Source organism: Geotrypetes seraphini, chromosome 1 (assembly GCF_902459505.1).
Source record: "Geotrypetes seraphini chromosome 1, aGeoSer1.1, whole genome shotgun sequence".
In the NCBI taxonomy this organism is placed as follows: Eukaryota; Metazoa; Chordata; class Amphibia; order Gymnophiona; family Dermophiidae; genus Geotrypetes; species Geotrypetes seraphini.
The window spans coordinates 319,805,159-319,829,198 of NC_047084.1; the positions used below are offsets into that span (position 1 = coordinate 319,805,159).

At 44.1% G+C, this 24,040-nt stretch overlaps 1 protein-coding gene across 1 annotated transcript; it reads right to left on the minus strand.

Annotated features, from left to right (window-relative positions):
• Positions 1-406: 406 nt before the first annotated feature.
• On the minus strand, positions 407-22,956 carry CISD2 (CDGSH iron sulfur domain 2). Its single transcript, XM_033956845.1, has 3 exons — positions 22,644-22,956; positions 14,481-14,695; positions 407-2,316 (listed from the first exon to the last, which is right to left on the minus strand). The coding sequence occupies exons 1-3, from the start codon at positions 22,744-22,746 to the stop codon at positions 2,227-2,229; spliced, it is 408 nt and encodes a 135-aa protein (XP_033812736.1). The 5' UTR covers positions 22,747-22,956; the 3' UTR covers positions 407-2,226.
• Between the last annotated feature and the right edge of the window lie 1,084 nt (positions 22,957-24,040).

The following is a 24,040-nucleotide window of genomic DNA, read 5'->3' on the forward strand; positions in this document are numbered from 1 at the left end:
TAATGTAGTGCGGGGTGGGGTTAGGGGGTCGCCGTGGCCAGGAGGGTTTGGGCTCCCTCCTGGCCCGATATTGTTGGGGAGTCGGCGGTCCTTCGGGGTGAGGGTGCGAGTGGTCCTGCCAGGGGGGGGGGATGTATCGGACGTCGGGGGGGGCATCAGGCTTTCAGGATGGGGACAGACCTTCAAGGGGGGACAGGACTTCAAGGGAGGACAGTGCACGGAAAGTCAGGGGGGGTGAAGGGAGAGTCGGGACAGCGCACGGAAAGTCAGGGCGGGCGAAAGGAGAGTCGGGCAGCATGCGCGTTATATGCCTGAGCGCGGTATAGAAAAGTTTTTGTACATATCATCGTGATTTCTGCGCGCTATACCCCTGTGCGCGTTTTACAATGGTGCGCGTTATATCCGCGAAAATACGGTAGTCATCTTCTGTCAATTGCAGTCAGGATTTAGGAAAAATTACAGCACAGGGATTGTAGTGTCAGCCTTGGTAGCCTATGGAAAAAGAACTTATTTCTAAAGGCTAATGTGCCATTATTATTCAATCTCAGTAGTGCCTTTAACTTGAGTTGACAATAGCCATATTGGAATGCAAGGATGGATATTGGTTTAGCAGTTTTCTAAAGGAAAGACATTGAGAAGAAAAATTCTCTGAAAACTGGAGACCACTTAGTAGAGTGCCCAAGGATATAGAGCCTTCCTGTAACCAAACTATAGTTAAATACATTGGCTACACAATTCTGAATGTTAGCCATCATGGAAACCTGGGTTTATACTCGTGGTCTTAAATTTAAACAAGACAAAACTACATTAAATTAGACAGATAAGCCAAATAGTTTTTACTAAAGCCCAATACATGCCACCTAACTGGTCTACAAGCAGGTGACTTCTCATATTGTTCTTCTCTTGTCTCTAGGTTGACTAAGGTAGGAAAGGGATGGATGGATGGGATGGAAACATGTTAACCCCCAGTAAAGTCACATTCTACTAGGAAAATATTCATTTTTGCTCAGTAAGGAGCCTTTAGTTTTATATAATAGTATTTGATAGACAAACCCAGCAGCGGCAATTTTTATATTCTTATATCTCCTGCCCCAACACTTCTTTCCTACCAATCCTTAATAAGCAAGCCTATACAATTTAATAATACCAGCAGTTCACAAACTAGCTATCACCATGGCCTCCTTTCTGAGGATGGAATTATGTAAAGGCAACAGCCATTTCTTAGGTTTGGGAGGAGGGGAGGGAGGATGCAGGACCTAACTGCTCTCTCTTAAGCAGCATATAATTTACGAGTACTGGTGTGCGCTCAGTGAGACAGTGTATTTTTGCCTTCAACACTGCAGTCTGTGCTTATTTCAAAATTAAAGTACAACAATGAGACCTGCTGCTTCTGAATAATCCTATCCAGAGGCATTTTGCAGTTTGGTATACTGGAGCATAGGACTACAAATCCCACACCAATCTGTGATCTCAGTTAAAAATCAGGACCAACCAAAAAACTGTCTCTCCTCTGGAACTGGGTAACTTGATAGCTTTACCACTAGGTAAAGCTATCAAGGTCTTTTTCAAGCTTTAGGTCTTTTTCAAGAACTAACCCCCCCCCCCCCACCACCCACCTTCTAGTTCAAGCAATACACACTAATATGATCCACCATAAAGAGATTTGTCCACCTCTGACATAAGGCAAGCTCTTTCCCAGTATTCTCAACTAGTTATATTTTACCAAAAACTGATCCAAGTCCTGGTTTTACCATAATCCATAGACCTATAGTTCCAATCTGCTTAAGATGACTAAAAATCAATCCCCATCCACAGTGGACATATAAGCAAAAGTATAAGAGTTCCTTTTCAGTCCTCTGGCTGTTTTCCCCTACAGCAGGCAATAATTTGCCTTCCCCTCCTGCAGGGACCAAGCAGATTGCTATCACAATGCACCATCTTGCCACAAAGGAATAATTTATATTGGTTATAGAACTATAAGCCAGCCTATAAAATTCCAGAAGCTCCTGCAAGAGCAGCCAGTTTAGAGGTGTTTATGATCTACAGTATTCCTCCTCCTTTCACACAGTCCTAAACTAAAAAGTCATTCAAAGTCCTGAGAGCCATGGCTGGTGACAAAGACAGATCTGGATGGTCCCTCTGCAGGGAACGGTGACACTAGATTTTACATCAGAGGCATGATTTAGTGCGAGTCAGTTGCCAGACTCCAAAATAAAAGCTGGGATGCTATACTTCTTTCTTCTTGAGGATGAGTGGCCCCACATTATCTCCTGTTAGTTCGTTGTGCTTGTTATGTGAGCCATCACAAACAGGGAACTGAAAAACAAGAGAGAAGTAAACCAAAGATCATTTATTTACACACACTCCTTTCCTTCCTCAGCAAATACACCTACCAATTTGAACTCTTACACTTTCCCCCTTACCCCCCAAAAGATAGCCCTCAGCTAAAAGACAGTTATCATATCACCTGAAGTGTGACAAGTGCGACATTGCAGTGGGGCCAACATAGGGAAATAGAGGAACCCCTCTGATGATGCAGCTAGTCAGTCCTCTTTCATACACACAAGTAGGTTCATCTACTCTCTCAAAGTTGCCTTGGCCCACTCACCTCTTTAGATAGATAAAAAAAGCCAAACAACCCAACACCTCACATTCTCAACCTCATATACTGACAGACTAAAAAAGTTGGGGCTGTTCTCCCTGGAGAAGCGGAGACTTAGAGGAGGCATGATAGAAACCTTCAAGATCCTGAAGGGCATAGAAAAAGTAGACAGGGACAGATTTTTCAAATTATGGGGAACCACAAGTACAAGGGGGCACTCGGAGAAATTGAAAGGGGACAGGTTTAGAACAAACGCTAGGAAGTTCTTTTTCACCCAGAGGGTGGTGGATACATGGAACGCGCTTCCGGAGGCTGTGGTAGGCAGGAGCACGTTACAGGGCTTCAAAGAAGGTTTGGATAGGTTCCTAGAGGACAAAGGGATTGAGGAGTACAGATAGGAGTAGAGGTAGGTTATAGAAATAGTCAGGGACCACTGCTCAGGCAATAGGCCTGATGGGCCGCCGCGGGAGCGGACCGCTGGGCGAGATGGACCTCTGGTCTGCCTAAGCGGAGGCAACTTCTTATGTTCTTAAGAAAATTTGATAGGAAAGGGGAATAGCATAAAAGTCCCCAAAATTTCCAGCCAGGGTTAAAAGGAAGCAACAGGACAACGTGACAGAGATGTAAAAAACTTACTCCTTGCTGTATTCAGCCAGGTAGCACACGTGACTATGGTGGAAAATGCAGGCTTACAGAGCAATTGTGTAAACTGGGCATGTAAAGGTACTTGTATAAGCTGTGCCTTAATTAGAAGTTACACACACAAGTGCACTACATGCTATTCTGTAATACTATCAATTACCTGCACTGCATGGCACACTTAGCTGCACTAGCTTACACCACAGTAACGTAAGTGGCTGAGCTTAAGTTCAGCCTGCCAATATGGCTTTACACTGGTACCGATAAGATTGCATGTACTTTTAAATGACAGGAGACAAACTCCAGTTCTACTGTAGACTATAGATTTATCAGAGGCAGAAAACAGACATGCTGAAACAGACGGGGGCGAACAAAAAGAATATTATCCAGGTAAGAACCTAAAATTTTCCACTCTGTGGCAAGGATATAGGAGTCTGTACTTCATGTGACATACCAAAGCAGTGGCAGACGCCTGGGATGGGAGCCTGTACACAAGACCAGGACCCAAAAGCAGCATCCTCTCAAGCCACCACGTCCATTCTGTAGAATCTGGACTGCACTGCAATCTAGTATGGCGGGCACGTGCCACAAACGAGGCTGCTATTGCAGCTTTGATCCCTAAAGCTAGAGCTTTAAATTGCCTCATCAGCACCTCGTCTACCTTATGGTCCTGCACATCCTTTATCATCAGACTTCTCTCACTAGGGAGGTGGGTGCACTCCGTCACTTGAGCCACGGTGGAATCCACTTTCAGCTGAAAAGTCAGCTGCTGAAATTCCAGAGCCATGGGACAAAGTCTGGACATCATCTTTAAGAAGCCTTCTGGAGACTCCCATTGCTCAGTGACCAGGTCAAGGTGTGGAGGAAAAAATGTAGTCTGAACATTTGTGCCGCTCATGACATAGAAAGATGACGGCAGAAAAGGGCTACAGCCCATCAAGTCTGCCCACTCTATTGACCCACCCCATTAAGTCCGAATGCTAATGACCTAGTTCCTTAACTCGACCCTCATAGGGATCCCACGTGGATGTCCCATTTAGTCTTAAAGTCGAGCACGCTGGTGGCCTTTATCACCTGCACCGGAAGTCTGTTCCAGTGATCTACCACCCTTTCTGTGAAGAAATACTTCCTGGTGTCACCACTAAATTTCCCTCCTCTGAGTTTGAGCGGGTGCCCTCTTGTGACCGAGGGTCCCCTGGGAAAGAATATATCGTTTTCCACCTCGACACGACCCGTGACGTACTTAAATGTCTCAATCATGTCACCCCTTTCCCTGCGCTCCTCTAGGGTATAGAGCGGCAGTTTGCCCAGTCTTTCTTCGTATGAGAGACCTTTGAGCCCCGCGACCATCCTAGTGGCCATCCGCTGGACCGACTCAGCTCAAAGCACATCTTTCCGGTAGTGTGGCCTCCAGAATTGCACACAGTATTCCAGATGGGGTCTCACCATGGTTCTGTAGAGTGGCATTATGACTTCAGGTTTACGGCTGACGAAGCTTCTATTGATACATCCCATCATTTGCCTTGCCTTTGATGAGACCTTGCACTGTGAGGTCGACGGCTGTTCAGGTTTCAGCTTCAATTCCCTGAGCGCATTCATAACATGAGGCATTATAGCAGACTTGTAAAGCTGCCACACAGAAGGATCCTCTCCCTGGTCAAGTGGGACTTTCGCCTCCGGACTTCCAGTTCCTGAAAGGGAGCCAGAGGTTTCCAGGCAAGAAATTGCACTCTGGGAAACTTAAGACATGGAGACTGATCTATCTTGGTCCTAGTCTGCATAGTCACTCAGGCTGGAAGCCAGATTCCTTAGATGCAGGGAGGTCTTCTGGGGAGGATTCTCTCCCTGGTCCAATGCTAGCATGCCTGCAGGCAGCACAGAGCATCCCAGACCTGTCAAATAAGCTTTCCATAGGAGATTCACAAAGTCCAGGGTAAACCCCTGAACAGGAGGCACCACAGACCCCTGCAGGACCTCAGACTGGTTTCTCTTGGGCTCTGCCACTTCCACGAACTTGTGTTTCACATAATCACTGTTCAGGGTCTCAGGGAGGAATTTCTTCCCAGCTATCCGGATCCCCTGCAATTCCCCAGCCCTAGAGGACTCAGAGGAGGTTAAGCCCAAGGCTCCTGACCCTCCTTCACATGCCCAGCAGCATGCGGTATATGGACGCTCTTCAGTCAGCTATCCAGCACAAACCTGGCATGGTATGGGGGCAGAACAGACAGAGGAGTCCATCCCAAATCAATTTTGAGGCAAATCAAAGTTTTAGAAAAAAATAAAAATAAATAATAATTTACACCAAAAAAGGCCCATGGGGGCTCCCCTTAAGTTTAAAAAATTCAGGGAAAGAGGTTTTGGAGGTGAGGACCCCATCTCTGGTCCCAGAAACCTCTAAAAATCAAATTTTCAGACAGGGAAAAATGGGCTATACTCACTTTGCTGTGATGGTGCCTGCCTGTGTCAGCTTTCTCTGCAGCCTGACTGAACGGAGAGAAGAGGACTTTCTGCCTCAATTCCTGCCAGAATGATCCAAAACTGGAGATCTTCAGGCTGCCAGTTGGTCCAGCGTCACTGTAAGCTCAATCTCCATGGATCCTTGTGTCGCAAAGGGGTGGGGGGGGGAGGAGGAGGGATGCAAAAATAAAAAATACAGCCAGCCCTCTGAAGCCCAAGGAGACTAACACAGGGGCCCTGCAGCCTGCGCTCAAGTCTCTGATAAGTTAGAAGATAAGTCAACTCCCAGGGGAACAGTCCCCAAGCTCCCAAAATGCATAGAGAAGGCTGGCTCAGCAGGTACACCTGGGGGTTGCCCTGTGAGCTATATAACACCCACGTGGAATCTGCATCCTCTCCCAGGCAGAGTAGCCCCAAATTGGGGACCTCTAGGCACCTAAATCTCATGAGATTGGGGGGAAGGAATTTAAAAAAATAAATCACTGAAAAATAATAAAACCAAAACAAAACAGATCAAAACACATTCTTAGTTCGCTTGCAGAAGGAAAAACGGAAGAGAGCACTATACTCCGGCACTATACTCCACTGGTGAAGGAGGAGCAGAAAGATGCGACTGACATTAGAGAATGACACGGGGAAAAAATATGTCCCTGTCCCCCACAAACCAACCACACAAGCCTCAAATAGTTTTATACTGAACTTATTTTATTAAAGTATAAAAAGAAACAATATTCTGTACAATTGTCATTTTATAAATCAAATTTCTGGTTGCCGAACTAGAGGAAGAGATCTTCAGTCGGCAAGTTTTGTTTATAAATGTTAATCAATACAACTAATATACTATTCTATCCTAAAGCAAAAAGAAAAAAAAAAATTCTTCTACCTTTGTTGTCTGGTTTCTGCTTTCCTCATCTTCTCATCATTCTATGCCTTCCATCCACTGTCTGCCTTCTCTCTGCCTCTTCCATAAAGGAATCTGCTCTATTTCTATGCTTCTATCAGAAACTGTGCCTTTCCCTTACATCTCTCCCTCCACCCTCCCCCCCCCAAATTGGGCTGGCACCCATCTTCTTCCCTCCGCTCCCCCCATAGTCTGGCAAATGTCTTCTTCCCTTCCATCTCTCCTTCCCTCCCCAGGTAGTTTTTTGCATATCTCTACTCCTTTCCTCCCCTCAGATCTGGTATCTGTCTCCCCAATCCAGCATGTACCCTTTTTTTCTTTATACCCTCCTTCCAGCGTGCAACACAGGGGAGAGATCTGGGAAAAGTTTGCTTTTAGTACTTAATCCAGAAGCCTGCTCATAAGACCTAAAGGGACCCCTGAAGACGACAAAAGTGTCGAAACATGGACCTTGTTGGGTCCATATGTTTCCAGCCCTAGACATTTTATGTGGATTATTTATTTGTTTTAATAAAGCCTTCATCTTGGACATCAACTCTCCACAAATCTTTTTTGCTTCGGCTGTTGTTGAATACAACATATCAGAGTTCCACTAGTGGGTAGCACAAGAAGCTGGTACCACCAGAAAAGACCTCTGGCACTGCACAGGGCGTTTCCACTGTGCTAGCAAACAAACAAAAAGTACATTGGTGAGAAATGAAAATACTAATACATGCTCCAATGGTGTTAATTATTGCAATAAATATACGAAGGTGTAATACATAATAAAACAGAACAATTAACCAAATGTAAGGGGAACCACAATATACATATACTAATATAATAAGGTAAGATACCATATAACAAAATCCCTTACAAATGTAATATTTTATACATAACACAATGGACATAACTAAATTCCAGTAAAAAGAATCTGTCTAACATAGAGTGAACAAGAACACTGACAGCTAAGCAGAAACAGACAGGGACTATTGTGTAAGTAACAAATTGAAGGACACAGGGGGGTTGGTGTGGGACACCAAACAAGGGAAGATGGAAAGTACTCTGAGGGTCTAAGAAATAAGAGAGAGAAAATGGCAAAAGGAGAATAGACAAAGAAATGTAATGCAAGAAGTTTCTGATAAGATGAATGCTGTTAATGAGGGAACCAATGACTTAACAGACAGGAAGAGTTTAGAAATGTATGGACTAATAACGTGTGATCATGTAAACTTGTGTACACTCACTTTGCTGCTGGCGGATGGGGCACTCTTCTGGCCAGGAAGAAAATAAAATATCTGTTTCATCAGAAGCTTGTCTTGAGTTCCTTTGTGAGCCCTTGCATACACATTAATGCTACATAACCTACTTAAATGCTTCCATACACAGCACCTAAAATTGTTCTTGCACAGCATCAGGGACCTGAGAAGTTATTATTGTTGGATACTTGAGAACAGAAAAGTACCATTAGGCAGGAGATGCAACCTGAAAATGACTTCCATTCACAGCTTGAGACATTAGACTGCTGCCTTGTGCCACCTGAGATGCACATAGAACAAGAGAAAGTGCCATGGGCCACACAGTGAACAGAATGTTGCCATGAGCAACCAGGGGACAAGAGCATGCTGCTTTGTGGAGCATAAGAATAAGTCTTGTGGCGCACACAATACAGTACATCATAGAACAGCATTGCGCTCTGGAAAGAGTGACTACCTGACAGAAGTCAAGCAGGCACAGTCGTGGTCATCTACTGGATGCCCGACATCAGAAGAGGTCCCACCGCCAAATGTTATAGCTAGGGCATCTTACTGCGGTACATGGCCACAGGTGCATTGTCGAGAAAATGTGACTGAAGGGGCATGTCCTAAAGGGCTCAACATGCCCCTTGGAAGCCCCTTAGGAGCCACACAGGAGCAGGCGACCATTTTTCATGGGGAAAAGGAAAGGAGTTTCCAAGGGAGCTTCTAAAGGGCTCATACCATCTAAGGGCCTGATAATAACAACTTTATTCTTTTATACCGCCATAACCAAAAGTTCTAGGCGGTTTACATTAAAAAGAGCTGGACAAATCAGTGAAATATGGATGGATCAACATGTTAAAAGGTATTGTCTAATCCTTTATTGAATACATTCGATGGCATTCCTCACCGAGGTCTCCATCTTTGGGTGGGAGGACTCCATCCCCTCAACCATCTTTACAAAAAGAAGCTGGAAAAACTACCTCCATAGTGCCTTTTGAGATTTTAAGTGTGCTGTGGCTCACAGGGCAGGAAGAGAGGATCCGACACCTGTCAGCTGACTTCTACCGTTGCGCGCGTATCTGCCAGGACTCCTGCCTTCCTTGTCTCTGCGCCCCCGGACCAGCAGCGGCAGCTCTGTGTGCTTTTAACTTCGTCACACAGCTGCCAGTAGCAGTAGTTTAGCCCAGTTTCATCAGGCAGCCTTTGGGCCTTTGCTAGGTTGGCCCGTATTGCATCATCGAAGCAGGCCGGCCTAGCAAAGGCCTTGAGGCTGTCTGATGAAACCAGGCTACACTACTTTTACTGGCAGCTGTGTGATGAAGTTAAAAGCAGGATAGTCTCTTTACTGTAGTAAAGAGAGATGCCAGATTATGGGGAGGTGAGAGATGACAGACTGGGAAGGGGGGAAAGGAAAGAGATAGATGTCATCGGACCACTGGGGGGGGGGAGGGGGAAGTAGAGAGATGTCAGGACCATGGAAATAAGGAGGGAAGGAGAGAGAGAGAGATGATAGATTTTGAGAAGAAAGCAGAAAAATGCAAATACTGAATGTTAAGTTAATGCCAAAGATGGATGCAAAATAATATATGAACTGACTTCGCATTCAACACAAACCTGTCTATGAAGTGTAATCAATATGTTTTAAGTTGCTCAGAATGTGAAACTCAACAAGGGGGGAACGCACCCCCCCTAGAATGGGAACAGAGTTTACCTCCCAGTCATTGCAACTGTTTCTGTAGAGATCACACTTCAAGCCAGGATGTTAGTTAATAAAAAATTGTTACAGTCCTTGAAATGATATAAAGTATAGGATTTTCTCCTTTCTTCTTATGCTTGTTTTATACTTGTCAGAACATCACTTAAGCATGATTAATAGAATCATAACTTAGCTCAATGAGGGGTTTGGGGTCCCGACGCAGCCCCGTTTCGTGTCCTTCGTCAGGAGACCCACTCACGATTGCTGGAAAACTGGCTGTAGTCTTTTAAACTTCAGTTATGTTAAAGTTAGTGATACAACAACATTTCTGCAATACAAAAGTCATTTACAACATCGGGTGCGAGTAAAAATCCATAACCACACCTCGATGAAAAGTATTACTTTTTAAGGCTAAACTAGAGGAGGGAATGCACAAAAAACATACCAAAACTGAAAAGCTCACACCAAAGTGTATTCAAACTGCCAGAAAGGACACAGCAGTACACTCCCGATTTAAATAGAGAGAAGGGGGAGGGATTTGATGACATCATCATGTGGCTGATGCAATAATCAAGACTGTGGAAATAAACTGAAGCCAAAAAAACTGTTAAGCAAAAAAACTGTAAAATGCTGTACAAATGAATTAAAAATAAAACAAAAATAATACAATAATCTGCAATGTTACCACCTGGCCAAGGAACAAAATAATATTAAGATTCATAGAAATGCAACCCACTCCATCTCGCTGTTCAGTCCGTGTGGGTGCAAGGTGTTGAGGATAAAAATCCACTTCTGTTCTTGTTTCCAAAGCATCCTTGCAACATCTCCTCCTCTAGTAGGAACTATGACATTGAGAATAGAAAAGATGAGATCCGTGGGTGCATGTTGATGATCCAACCAATGATGTACTAGGGGGGCCTCTTTCACTCCTGTGCGAATCCTGCTGATGTGTTCTCCAATCCGGGTCTTGATACTTCGGGTAGTGTACCCTACATAAAACAACCGACATGGGCATTGGATGATGTACACAACTTGTCGAGAGTCACAATTAGTAGCAGGGCACTTGATATGACTAAGATAACTTAGACAGGTAGACATTTGTTGTAAAGTGACACAATGTTTGCATATTTTGCAACGACCACACTGAGAATGTTGACCTGATATTTGTGTCCGTGGTTGTTTAATGAACTGGGAATGGACCAAATGCTGCTTCAAGTTGCGCTGTTTGGAGAACGCGAATCTGGGCACCTGTTGGAATGCCTCATGGAATTGCATAATTCCCCAGTGTTGTTTAATGATATGTTTAATATCAAACGCCCTAACTGAATAAGGGAGGACACATACTAGAGAGTTCTCATCTGATTTTGATGGTGAAGACAGTAATAAAGTTCTATTTGCATATAAAGCTCACTTATTTGCTTTCTGTATCACTGAGTGAGGATACCCCCTTTGTTGAAATCTGAATTTCATTTCACCAGCTTTTATAATATATTCCTGGACCGTGGTGCAGAGTCTTCGGAGACGTAAAAATTGTCCCACTGGAATGTTATATCTTAAATGTCTGGGGTGGAAACTACTGTATTCTAGTAAATTGTTCCTATCAGTAGACTTGCGAAAAATGGTGGTAGAAAAATGTCCATGATGTAAACAAATTTGAATATCTAAAAAAGATACCTGTTGTGAATCTGTATGCATAACAAATTGTAAATTACTATCACATGAGTTCAGCCAGGCTAGAAATATCTGTAAATCTGCAGAGGGACCTGTCCATACAGCGAAGATGTCATCAATATACCGTTTCCAAATTAAAAAATCTTTCCAAAAATCTGAAATGTATAAGAAAGTTTCTTCAAATCTAGATACGTATAGGCACGCCACAGAGGGTGCCATCTTAGCACCCATGGCAGTACCCTTGATTTGTTTGTAATACTTCATATCAAACTGGAAATAGTTCATATTTAAAGCTATATGCGCCAGCTGTGTTAAAAATTCAACCCAGCCTTGAGAAAGCTCCAAGGTGCGCAATTCCTCTTCAATAATTGTTACTGCTGCATTCTGTGGAATATTAGTCTATAAGGCAGATATGTCTAACGTTAGTAATGTAGCTTGTGGAGGAACTTGTTGGTATTGCGCTAAAATATTGATCATATGGGCGGAGTCAAGCACGTATGAAGAAGCTAAAGAAACTTTATCTTTAAAGTAAGTATCAAGCATAGCAGATAAAGGTTCTAAAATAGAACCAATGCCTGACACAATGGGTCTACCTGGGGGATTTTGAAGGGACTTGTGAATTTTTGGGACAAAATAGATGACGGGAATTCTTGGATGTTTACATGAGAGAAATTTGAATTCCTTGTCCGTGATGACCCCTGCTTCTGATGCATGAACTAAAAGGTGCGATATCACATCTTGTATGAAAGGGGTGGGGTCTTCTTGCAATAAAGTGTAATAACTTTGATCTGATAACTGACGATCTGCTTCAGCCACATATTGCTCAGTATCAAGAAGAACCACGCCGCCCCCTTTATCTGCCGGACTGTTAATGATACTTTGATCAGAACTCAAAGACTGCAGGGCTATCTGCTGGGCCCGTGATAAATTGTGTTGGATCGTATAGGGGTTCTTTTCAAGAGAACTAATATCTCTAAGTACCAAATTCTCAAATGCATACTTCTCAAATGGTACTTAGAGATATTAGTTCTCTTGAAAAGAACCCCTATAAGATCCAACACAATTTATACAGTGATACAGAAAGCATATAAGCGAGCTTTATATGCAAATAGAACTTTATTACCGTCTTCACCATCAAAATCAGATGAGAACTCTAGTATGTGTCCTCCCTTATTCAGTTAGGGCGTTTGATATTAAACATATCATTAAACAACACTGGGGAATTATGCAATTCCATGAGTCATTCCAACAGGTGTCCAGATTCGCGTTCTCCAAACAGCGCAACTTGAAGCAGCATTTGGTCCATTCCCAGTTCATTAAACAACCACGGACACAAACATCAGGTCAATATTCTCAGTGTGGTCGTTGCAAAATATGCAAACATTGTGTCACTTTACAACAAATGTCTACCTGTCTAAGTTATCTTAGTCATATCAAGTGCCCTGCTACTAATTGTGACTCTCGACAAGTAGTGTACATCATCCAATGCCCATGTCGGTTGTTTTATGTAGGGTACACTACCCGAAGTATCAAGACCCGGATTGGAGAACACATCAGCAGGATTCGCACAGGAGTGAAAGAGGCCCCCCTAGTACAGCATTGGTTGGATCATGAACATGCACCCACGGATCTCATCTTTTCTATTCTCAATGTCATAGTTCCTACTAGAGGAGGAGATGTTGCAAGGATGCTTTGGAAACAAGAACAGAAGTGGATTTTTATCCTCAACACCTTGCACCCACACGGACTGAACAGCAAGATGGAGTGAGTTGCATTTCTATGACTCTTAATATTATTTTGTTCCTTGGCCAGGTGGTAACATTGCAGATTATTGTATTATTTTTGTTTTATTTTTAATTCATTTTACAGTTTTTTTGCTTCACAGTTTTTTTTGGCTTTAGTTTTTTTCACAGTCTTGATTATTGCATCAGCCACTTGATGATGTCATCAAATCCCTCCCCCTTCTCTCTATTTAAATCAGGAGTGTACTGCTGTGTCCTTTCTGGCAGTTTTAATACACTTTGTGGTGTGAGAGCTTTTCAGTTTTGGTATGTATTTTATGCATTCCCTCCTCTAGTTTAGCCTTAAAAAGTAATATTTTTCATCGAGGTGTGGTTATGGATTTTTACTCACACCCGATGTTGTAAATGACTTTTGTATTGCAGAAATGTTGTTGTATCACTAACTTTAACATAACTGAAGTTTAAAAGACTACAGCCAGTTTTCCAGCAATCGTGAGTGGGTCTCCTGACGAAGGACACGAAACGGGGCCGCTTCGGGACCCCAAACCCCTCATTGAGCTAAGTTATGATTCTATTAATCATGCTTAAGTGATGTTCTGACAAATATAAAACAAGCATAAGAAGAAAGGAGAAAATCCTATACTTTATATCATTTCAAAGACTGTAACAATTTTTTATTAACTAACATCCTGGCTTGAAGTATGATCTCTACAGAAACAGTTGCAATGACTGGGAGGTAAACTCTGTTCCCATTCTAGGGGGGGTGCGTTCCCCCCTTGTTGAGTTTCACATTTCTGAGCAACTTAAAACATATTGATTACACTTCATAGACAGGTTTGTGTTGAATGCGAAGTCAGTTCATATATTATTTATCAAAGCAATTTCTGACTTCTTCTAGTTTTCACTAGTGACATCCCCGCCATCTCATAAGGAAAGACGGATGCAAGGCAGAAAGTGAAGACGGAGAGAAAACCAGTCAATGTATAAGAAGGCCCTGGAAACAGTTAAAAGCACAGAAAAATAAAGTCACCAGACAATAAAGGTAGGTAAAATGATTTTATATATGATTAAAATGTGTCAGTTTGAGAATTTATATCTGCTGTGAATATTGTGTGTATATGAAAAATGAATGGAAAAAAAAAATTACATTACAATTAGTAAAGGGGTTGGGATCTGGGAAGAGCTTAGGTGGGTCTGGGGTGGAGTTTGGGAGGTCTGTGGTTGGGGTACTCAGCTGATGTGTTAGACTTCCCTGCTGGCACACCCTACTGGCATTTCAGGCCTGTCTGGAGAGCCTCTGCGCATGCATGGATATCAGTATGATGATGTCATGCATGCACGTCATGTCATCATGGCAACACCCACACACTTCTAGCCACTATCTTTAATGTGCCCTGGATTGAAAGTTTGAGACACACTGCCCTAGAAAAAGCCTGAAAATCCTTAGAAAAGTATATTTTAAGCACACATTTCCTCACAATCAGTTAGCCACTGCAGAGACAAACTCCCCAGTAGTATGAAATTCTTCCATTACAGCCATAAAATCTCTCACCGTCTTAGAGCGCCAACACCTGCAGTATGCTGCTTTGGCAAGATGCAGATCCTCTATATTAATCTCATTCACCACTTTTGGGTTCTCCTTCTGTATTTTGAGGTTAATCAGGCTATCCTTCTGCTGTTTTTTCTTTGGGAGGAATGGCCGAACTGCAAGGTATCCCAGCAAAGCCAGAACACCCAGGAACGGCAGCAGGCGAAGCCATTCTGAAACTGAAGCACAGTGAATCCATTTAAACTTTTGAGCATTCAGCACAGGCATGGATCATATTCATCATTGGCTGTAATTTAATCTGCAGATTTTTCAGTAAGATATGACCAAGCTTTGGCTGTGTATGCCTCTTCTCATTGTTTTGATGTATTACTTGAAACAAAAAACAACAACAACAAAAAAAGAGAGAATATTCATTGGTGTGCATAAACAACCCCCCCCCAAAAAAAAAAAAGAAAACCAACAATAAACAAACCCATACATCACTCCCAAGCAGTACCTATACCAGAGAAGGAAAAATTGTCTTACCTGTTAATTTTCTTTCCTTTACGCAGCAGATGAATCCAGAGATTAGTGGGATAGCACACATCTACCAGCAGGTGGAGATAAAGAGAACTGATTTGCAGGTGCTCCTCTTGGATGGAACTTCTCTTGGCCAATTAGTATCTTCTATCTTCAACAGGCGGATGGATGCTATTCTTCTAGCTCCTGGCTTCAGCTCCTGTAAAAGGCTATCTTCTCCTGTTGCTTTGGCTTCAGTAGAGTTTAGGGGTGGTTGGCTAAACAGTACCACATTGGGGGCATCACCTGGGCCCCCCATGTCCCTTCTCCACCCTCCCTCCGATGACTGAGGGGCTGAATTGGTCTCTACTTTTTCTTCTTTCCCATAATCATTAAAAAGAAAAAAAAAAAAGCATGAGACCAAACTTGCTGTCTGAATTTTCTGCCATAATGGTGCTGAGCAACTGGCATCTTCCAGCCCTAACAATGATGTTGCTTTCTTCGGAATGGGCAGCATTGTGAGTATCCCATGTAAGGAAGTGTTTAGTCTGCAGTTTCCACAGGATATCACCCAACTACATGATCTTACTATACAGCCTTTGTTGGAAAAGTCTAAAAAACACGCTTGCTAACTTGGCAGCATTTTCCCATTTCTTTGATGGGGCGCATTGCTCTTTATAATATGACTAGTCTTTAAGCCCGTTACATTAACGGGTGCTAGAATAGATGTGTGTGTCTGTCTTTCTTTCTTTCTCTCTCTCCCCTTGGCCGCTGTCTGTCTATGTTTATTTGTTTTTCTCTCCTTGGACACTGGCTGTCTCTCATTGGACGCTGCCTGAATGTCTTCCTTTCTGTCTGTCTCAATGGCCCCCTGTGTGTCATTCTTTGTGTCTGTGTCCTTGTCATTCCCCCGCCCCCCCCAGAGCTAAGCTGTCTGCTTCCAGCATCCCCCTCCCCCCAGAGCTAAGCTGTCTGCTTCCAGCATACCCCTTCCCCCAAAGCAGCCCCCTTTCCCTCTCCCTGACCCCCTTGTGTCTTCCCCCTTCCCCCCCTGAGCAAAGCTGTCTACCCCCCAGCACACCTCTCCAACAAAAGCATCCCCCTGTACCTGCAGCACTGGCATGACACCCTTCAGCCAATCGTGAGTGCTCAGAGCGTGACAGGGAGCGGGGCCTGCAGCTTCTTTGGCGTCGGTGAGGAAGGAGAGGTTGGCCCAACTCTCCGCTATCTGCACTCAGCACAACCCTCCCACCAAAACAGCCCCCTTTCCTGCCTGCTCCATGGCCCTTCTTTTTCCTCTTCCCCTCCCTCCAGTCACCGCTGCCATTCCTATTTAAAACAGCCTGCTGAGGTTCGCGGCTGGCTGTAGCGAACCTCGCAGGCCGTTGTTCACCTCAGTAGCATGTTCCCTCTGACGCGATCGCGTCAGAGGGAACGTGCTACCACGTGGAGAGCGGCCTGCGAGGTTCGCTACAGCCGGCCGCGAACTTCAGCAGGCAGTTTTAAATAGGAATGGCAGCGGTGACTGGAGGGAGGGGAAGAACAGGAGCGGTAGCGGTTGTTGCGGGAGGGGGTGAGTCGGCGACATGCAGGCTGCTGTGAACAGGAGCGGCAGCGGCGGCAGGACCATGAGCCCTCCTCCCGCCATCCGCTGCCAGAGCCGCTCCTGCCCCCGATGCAGCTAACTGGCGCATATGCCTCAAGCCGCGGCCAAGGCTGGGGACTCGCGCATGCGCACTCCTGCGGCCACAGACCTACACCGCACAGAACACGCAAATAGGAGTGCGCATGCGCGGTTAGCTCTTTATTATATAGAATGACACTTCCTCAATAGCTGTATGTTTATCAAATGCTGCTCCTGTCTTTCTCAAGGACTATGGAGTGTCAATTGGACAAATTATTACGTGGATTTCTTTGGTTGGGGGGGGCCATCCACGCCACATGGTGACTGCCGATAGATGGGGCGGCCTGGGATTGTTGCCTTTGAGATTTGTGGAGGCTTGTCACATGCAGCATATTCATGATTGTCTTTCTACGTCTTACTTCTCCTGAACTCCGGCACAATTACAGTTTTGGAAACCGTATCATTTCAGTTATCTCTTGCATACCCCTAGAGTTGTGGCTGCTGTCCTGAGGAACCCCAATTATTTTTTCCTTGCTTCCTTGAGATCCACCTGGTGCCAAGTCTGTGCCCAATTGCACTTAAATCTTTCAGTATCTGCCCTCTCTCTCTTCCATACGGCATCTTCCCTCTTTTTATGTCCTTCAATAAGCTGTATATCCTGTGCCCTTTCTCTCCTTTGTACATGATTCATTTCAGTTTCACCCCCTCTCCATTTTTCTGTATCCACCCAATCCCCTATGCTCTGGCATCTCTCTTCTCCTTTCCTTCCTTCCTTTCCACTCCACCCCATGGTCTGGCATTTCTCTCCTATCTCTCCCTCCTTGCTCTGGCACCGCCTCTCCTTCCTTTCCCTCTGGTCTGGCATTTGTCTCCTTAGTTTCCCTTCCCTCCCCCCATACCCTGGCATCTCTTTCCATCTCCTCCTCCATTATCTGGCATCTCCTCTCCTGCCTTCCTTTCCCCTGGTCTGGCATCTGTCTCTTCCCCCCACATATGCCCTGACATCTCTCCCTCCACCTCCATGGTCTGGTATCTCCTCTCCTTTCCCGCCCATGGTCTTGGAATCTCTCTTTCCTTTCTCTCCCGTGATCTTGGCATCTCTCTCCTTCCCTCTCTCTCCCCAATTGGGTGCAGCAGCAGCATTTCTCCCCCCCCATTGGGTGCAGAAGCATTTCTCTTCCCACCCTCCAATTGGCCACAGTGCATTTCTCCCCCTCACCCCGCTGTGCAGGGAAAAAAAAAAAAAAAATCAACAGAGGCGAGTCAAACGTTGAACTTCCAGCAGCTCTTCAGGCTGTGCCGAGTCAGCTCAGGGAATCCCCAAGCTGGTGAGAGGGTGTTTATTATAAATGCTTGAGCAGTGGCAATAGCAGCAGCAGAATTCGCAACCAAGATGACAGCCACCTAAATTAGCCAGGCGGAGCGCCCGGCTAAAAAGCTCTACGGAGAACACTGCTACGTTAATACCTTTCAAGTATTTGAACATCTGAATCATATCTCCCCTGTCCCTTCTTTCTTCTAGGGCAGGGGTGTCTAAGTACCTCCTCGAGGGCCGCAATCCAGTCGGGTTTTCAGGATTTCCCCAATGAATATGCAAGAGATCTATTTGCATGCACTGCTTTCATTGTATGCTAATGAATCTCATGCATATTCATTGAGGAAATCCTGAAAATCCAACTGATTGTGGCCCTCAAGGACTGATATTGACACCTGTGCTCTAGGGTATACATATTCAGGGCTTCCAGTCTCTCCTCACACGTTATCTGGCACAAACCTACCATTTTCGTCACCTTCCTGTGGACCACTTGAAGTCTTTTTATAGCCTTTGCCAGATACGGTCTCCAAAATTGAACACAATACTGCAAGTGGGGCCTCACCATCAACCTGTACAGCGGCATCAACACCTTCTTTCTTCTACTGGTTATGCCTCTCTATACAGCCTAGCATCCTTATGGCAACAGCCACTGCCTTGTCACACTGTTTCTTCAGCTTTAGATCTTCAGACACTATCACCCCAAGGTCCCTCTTCCCATCCGTGCATATCAGCCTCTCATTTCCCAGCACATACGTCTCCTTCCGATTTCTAATCCCCAAATGCATTACTCTGCACTTCCTTGTATTGAATTTTAGTTGTCAGATATTAGACCATTCTTCTAACTTTTGCAGATCCTTTTCATGTTTTCCACTCCCTCCTCGGTGTCTACTGTTACAAATCTTGGTATCATCCGCAAAAAGGCAAACTTTTCCTTCTAACCCTTCGTCAATGTCGCTCACAAACATATTCAACAGGATCGGCCCCAGCACCGATCCCTGAGGGACTCCACTACTCACCTTTCCTTCCTCCGAGCAAATTCCATTAACCACCACCCTCTGGCGTCTGTCCATCAACCAGTTTCTAATCCAGTTCACCACTTCGGGTCCTAACTTCAGCCCATCAAGTTTGTTCAAGAGCCTTCTATGTGGAACCGTGTCAAAGGCTTTGCTGAAGTCTACATAAATTACATCTAGCATATGCCCTTGATCCAATTCTCCAGTCACCCAATCAAAAAATTCAATCAGATTTATCTGGCACGATTTACCTTTTGTAAAACCATTTTGCCTCTGATCCTGTAACCCATTTGATTCTAGGAATTTCACTATCCTTTCTTTCAGCAATGCTTCCATTTTTTTTCCAATAACTGAAGTGAGGCTTACTGGCCTGTGAATAGAGACCACATCTGCTCTTCTCCAATCCTCAGGAATCATTCCCATCTCCAAAGATTTGTTGAACAAATCTTTAATAGGACCTGCCAGAACCTCTCTAAACTCCCTCAATATCCTGGTATGGATCCCATCCAGTCCCATCGCTTTGTCAATCTTCAATTTTTCAAGTTGTTCCTAAACACTTTCTTCCGTGAATGACACTGTATCTACTCCATTCTCGTGTGTAACTTTGCCAGACAATCTTGGTCCTTCTCCAGGACCTTCTTCCGTGAACACAGGTCCTTCTCCAGGATCTTCTTCCGTGAACACAGAAGTATTTGTTAAACATGTTTGCTTTTTCCTTATCACTCTCCACATATCGATACATATCTTTTAGTCTTGCAATTCCGTTTTTCTTCTTCCTTTCACTAATAGCTCAAAAAATTTTTGTCTCCCTTTTTTATATTCCTAGTCATTTGCTCTTCTGTTTTCACCAGGCATATCTCTCTCTTGGCTTCTTTCCGTTTCACCCGGTAGTCATTTCTGTACTCCTCTTCTTGGGTAGAAAATATAGTAAAAATGTTAAATTTTTGCATCATGATGCTCTTTTGCCAAAAATCAGAGGGTTATACTGAAAAATTAAGATCAGTTTTGAATTCAGCGACCCCAAATCATTATAGAACACCCACTACAATTCATGCCCCAAAACCTCTGTTGCACAGTGCAATCTGTCCATGTAACCTGGCTTATGTGGGAAGAACTACGATAAGTGTTTGTGAAATTGACTTTAAATAAGCATAAATCTTAATTTAAAAAAACTAAGAGATGCTGTCTCTTTAGTAACCTATTGGCTTCAGCATCAACATACAATTTTGAATCTTAAATGGCATGTCGCTGATTAAGAATGAGCAGGGGTGGGAGGGAGGAAAGGGATTTTGAACTCAAAGCATAAATCTTAATTTAAAAAAACTAAGAGATGCTGTCTCTTTAGTAACCTATTGGCTTCAGCATCAACATACAATTTTGAATCTTAAATGGCATGTCGCTGATTAAGAATGAGCAGGGGTGGGAGGGAGGAAAGGGATTTTGAACTCAAAAAAAAGAAGAGCAACAATGGATTTTTATATTAAACACAGTAGCTCTATATGGATCAGACAAAGAATTAGATTAGATGACTGATATAGTTTATTGGTAGTTCGTGTTGGCTTGTTTGGCAACACCTAAACGAAAACCAATTTAATTGAACTGAATGCTGTTTCTATTAGCACAGGTATGTGTAAGTATTTAGAGAATATTGTGTGAGGACATCAATAGTGATTATATTTTAATAACTTATTTTTCAGGAACTGCCCCCAATGCAATACTGTGAAATATGAGTCATAACAGGATGTTACCTAAATGGTTGACTTGAGATAAAGTTCTATTTATATTTTTTCTCAGTGATTTAATATTTTAAAAAATAATTTTATTTTTTTTTTACAGTTTATCAAACCCCCCCATTTCTATAAAGAAATATACCCCCTCTTTTACAAACGCATAACGCAGGTTTTAGCCGGTAACTGGTCCGACGCTCTTAGGAATTCTATAAGCGTCAGAGCAGTTACCACCACTGCCGGCGCTAAAACCCACACTATACGGCCGTAAAAGAGGGGGACAGTGACGGCTGTTCGAATGTTTTCTGTTAAGTGCACCTTCTGAAGATCTGACTAACTTATTGCAGTCTGAGTAGGGGATTAATTGATTTGGTTTAGCTTTATAATGTAGACATGCTTTGCTGCTGCAAGGACAGAAGACTTGTAAAGATCAAAGTGATACATATTTTACAAAGTACATGGAGAGCCTAGATCTAGCCAGCTCTGCTCTCCCAGCACCAGCACAGCTGATCGGCAGCTCATGAGCCCTGCAGGCTCAGCTGTTTGCAGCTTCCCATGCCAGCCTAGCTGATCGTGGCTCCAGAGCCCCAATCAGATTGGCAGGGAAGAGCAGGGCTGCCAGCTCAGCTGTGGTTTTCTTTTATTTTAGCTGCTGTTGTGCATGTGTGACCCATGCCTATGTTAGGTGAAGACATGCACAAAACTACTGGCAGCTCCACACTTGCCATAAAAATTTCCCTAATAAGAGATGAGCATTCCCTTCTCTTCCCTTTTAAGCATTACAAGGAGTGCTCATTTAAATACTAATGAACTCCTTGTACAGTAATGCATTTGCATAGGATTCTCTTTGGCTACAACTACTATTGGTAGAAGCACCAGAGAACCCTTCTGAGCATCTGAAGTGGAGTTTCCTTGCAAGTAAGAATCAATCACTCTTGCTTGGACAGAAAACTTCTGAGCATCTCCCTCTCCTTCCCTAGTGGACTCACAGTCCCAGGTCCTTGTGCCTGGGTCAATTCAAGGTTCAGTTACTTGCCCAGGAACAGTGAGAATCCATCCCAGGTTCTCAGCCCAGGGTACTAACCATTAGTTTAAGTAAACTAAGTCCATAGCAATACTGAGCATACACCAATTAAATTCAGGGGTCTTTTTATTAAGTCACGCTAAAGATTAGTGTACACTAAATGCCAAGGCACCTTAATACAATGACCTCTCAGTGCTAAAAAGTATGCGTTATCTGTGGAGGCTTGTTTGAGTGTACTTTTGTGAAACGTATACATGCATTGTCTGATTAAGATACTACATAAAAGTACAGTACTTTGAAGAATGCTCTAGTTATTATTTTTCAGAGTACCAAACGCCAAAAAACACTGAAATTAGAACTGCTCCTCCCACAGAGGAGCTGTCTATCATTGTTGGAGAAACTTTTGGACCTCAAGCTCCAGAGAACTAGTCTGGCCAATGTTCAAACTGAATGCATCTTGTCACCAGTTTTTCCCTCACACCTTATGGTCCCATTCCATTTTCAGAGAATTATTTTTCCCCAGACATTACATTCGTGCACAAGTTAACAAGGTACAGTATTACTTTTCTGTGGCAGCTGGAAACTACGTTCATCACGCCCCAGCTCCCACACAAGGAAGGAAGCGATAATTTGTTTCCTGAAAGTCCCTGGCCATCCGTATTTTGCCTTTTCCCCCAACAACAGCCCTCAAGAACAGAGCAGAGGCAACAATAGGCGCTGGTGCTGTCCTTTCCCAGACCCACTGTCTCTTAATTAACCCAAGAAAACGAAATCAAACAGCAAAGGCATAGAAAACCGTATCCGGCGCGCAGCTAGCGCTTCCTGGGTAACTTGCCAAAGGGCGAGCTATAGAAAAGCAAGCTGCCCTAAGTAGCTCTTCAACTTTTAAACAGTAATGTAAAAAAAAAAAAAAAAAAAAGGCTAGGCCTTTGCCTCTCCAAAGTTGCTAAACTCGCTTCCCTCACCAGTAAGCCGCACGAATCCACCGACGCTCTCGGGCACGGGCAGCTTCTTCAGGTAAGCGGGCAGCTGTACCTTGATGATCCGGGCGATGCTATCCAGCACCATTGCGTCGCGCTCGCGGCCTTGCACAGCAGCTACTCTAATCTATTTACGCATTGCTCCGACCGCGCATGTGCCTTGCCTGACTCTTTTTTTTTTCCTTCCATCGGCCTCCTCTCGGAGACTGGGAGCCAATAGACAGCAGAGCGGTTCTGCGTTCTCATCCCCCCCCTCCCTAGTATGAATTGGGGGTGGAGCTGCAGCCGCGGTTCGGGTAGCGCTGGCCGGAGGCGATTGGATGAGGTGCAGGTGACATCCCAAATGCCGCCTGTTTTTAAATGACCAGCCCTTGATGAGAACTGATAAAAGGAAACGGCTCTCTAAAGGAGCTAAGGTATATGAGAAATTGCTGTTAATTTATGTTGGACTACCTTTGCTTGGGTCTCAGAGGACCAGATTTTAAGTTTTATCACGCTTATGGAGAAAAACATCTATTTTGGATGCTTGTCCTTATTAAGATCAATCCTGACAAAAATGCTGTGTTACAGTCAATGAGGTACCTAGCATATGTGACACCCCCCCATCTGTATGAAAACATGATTTTTAGTAACAATCCACACCTCACACAAGAGTGTACCTAGAAAAGGCAGCATCTTACATAATGCAGTGAGCAGTACAATATCAATACACCCATTGTAAAATTAAAAAGCCAGACTAGTACAGATCAGTCCTGCACAATCAATCCTAACAGAAAACCAGGTCTTTCGAACACACAGAAAACACCTTCCCCTAGTATGGAATACAGCTCTCCCTCCGGGCTCACGGTTTCCCTACTCGCAAATTCGATTATTCACTATTTTTTTTCTTCTTTTTGCAGGCTGCCCGGACCTTACCTGGTGGTCTAGTGGTGACACGGGGCAGGATCGATCATCTTACGCTCCTGCCCAGTGCAGAGCCATCAACAAAATGGCTGCCGTGAGTTCCCATTGTAATCTCGAGACTACAATGGGAACTCACAGCAGCCATTTTGATGACAGTTTTGCACGGGGCAGGAGCGTAGGATGATCGCTCCTGCCCACATCACCACTAGACCACCAGGTAAGGTCCGGGGATGCAGGAGGGAGTCAGGGATGGGTCAGAGCCGGCCCAAAAACTTATTCACAATTTTTCCCTATTCGCGGGCCTCTGTACACCTAACCCCCACAAAGGGAGAGCTATATGTAATCACAAACTAACCCCTCCCTCTTTTACAAAACTGTAGTGCAGTTTTTAGCCACGGTAGTAACAGCTCAGACGCTCATAGAATTGAGCGTTGGAGCTGTTACCACCACGGCCAGCACTATAAAATGCTCTACGATTT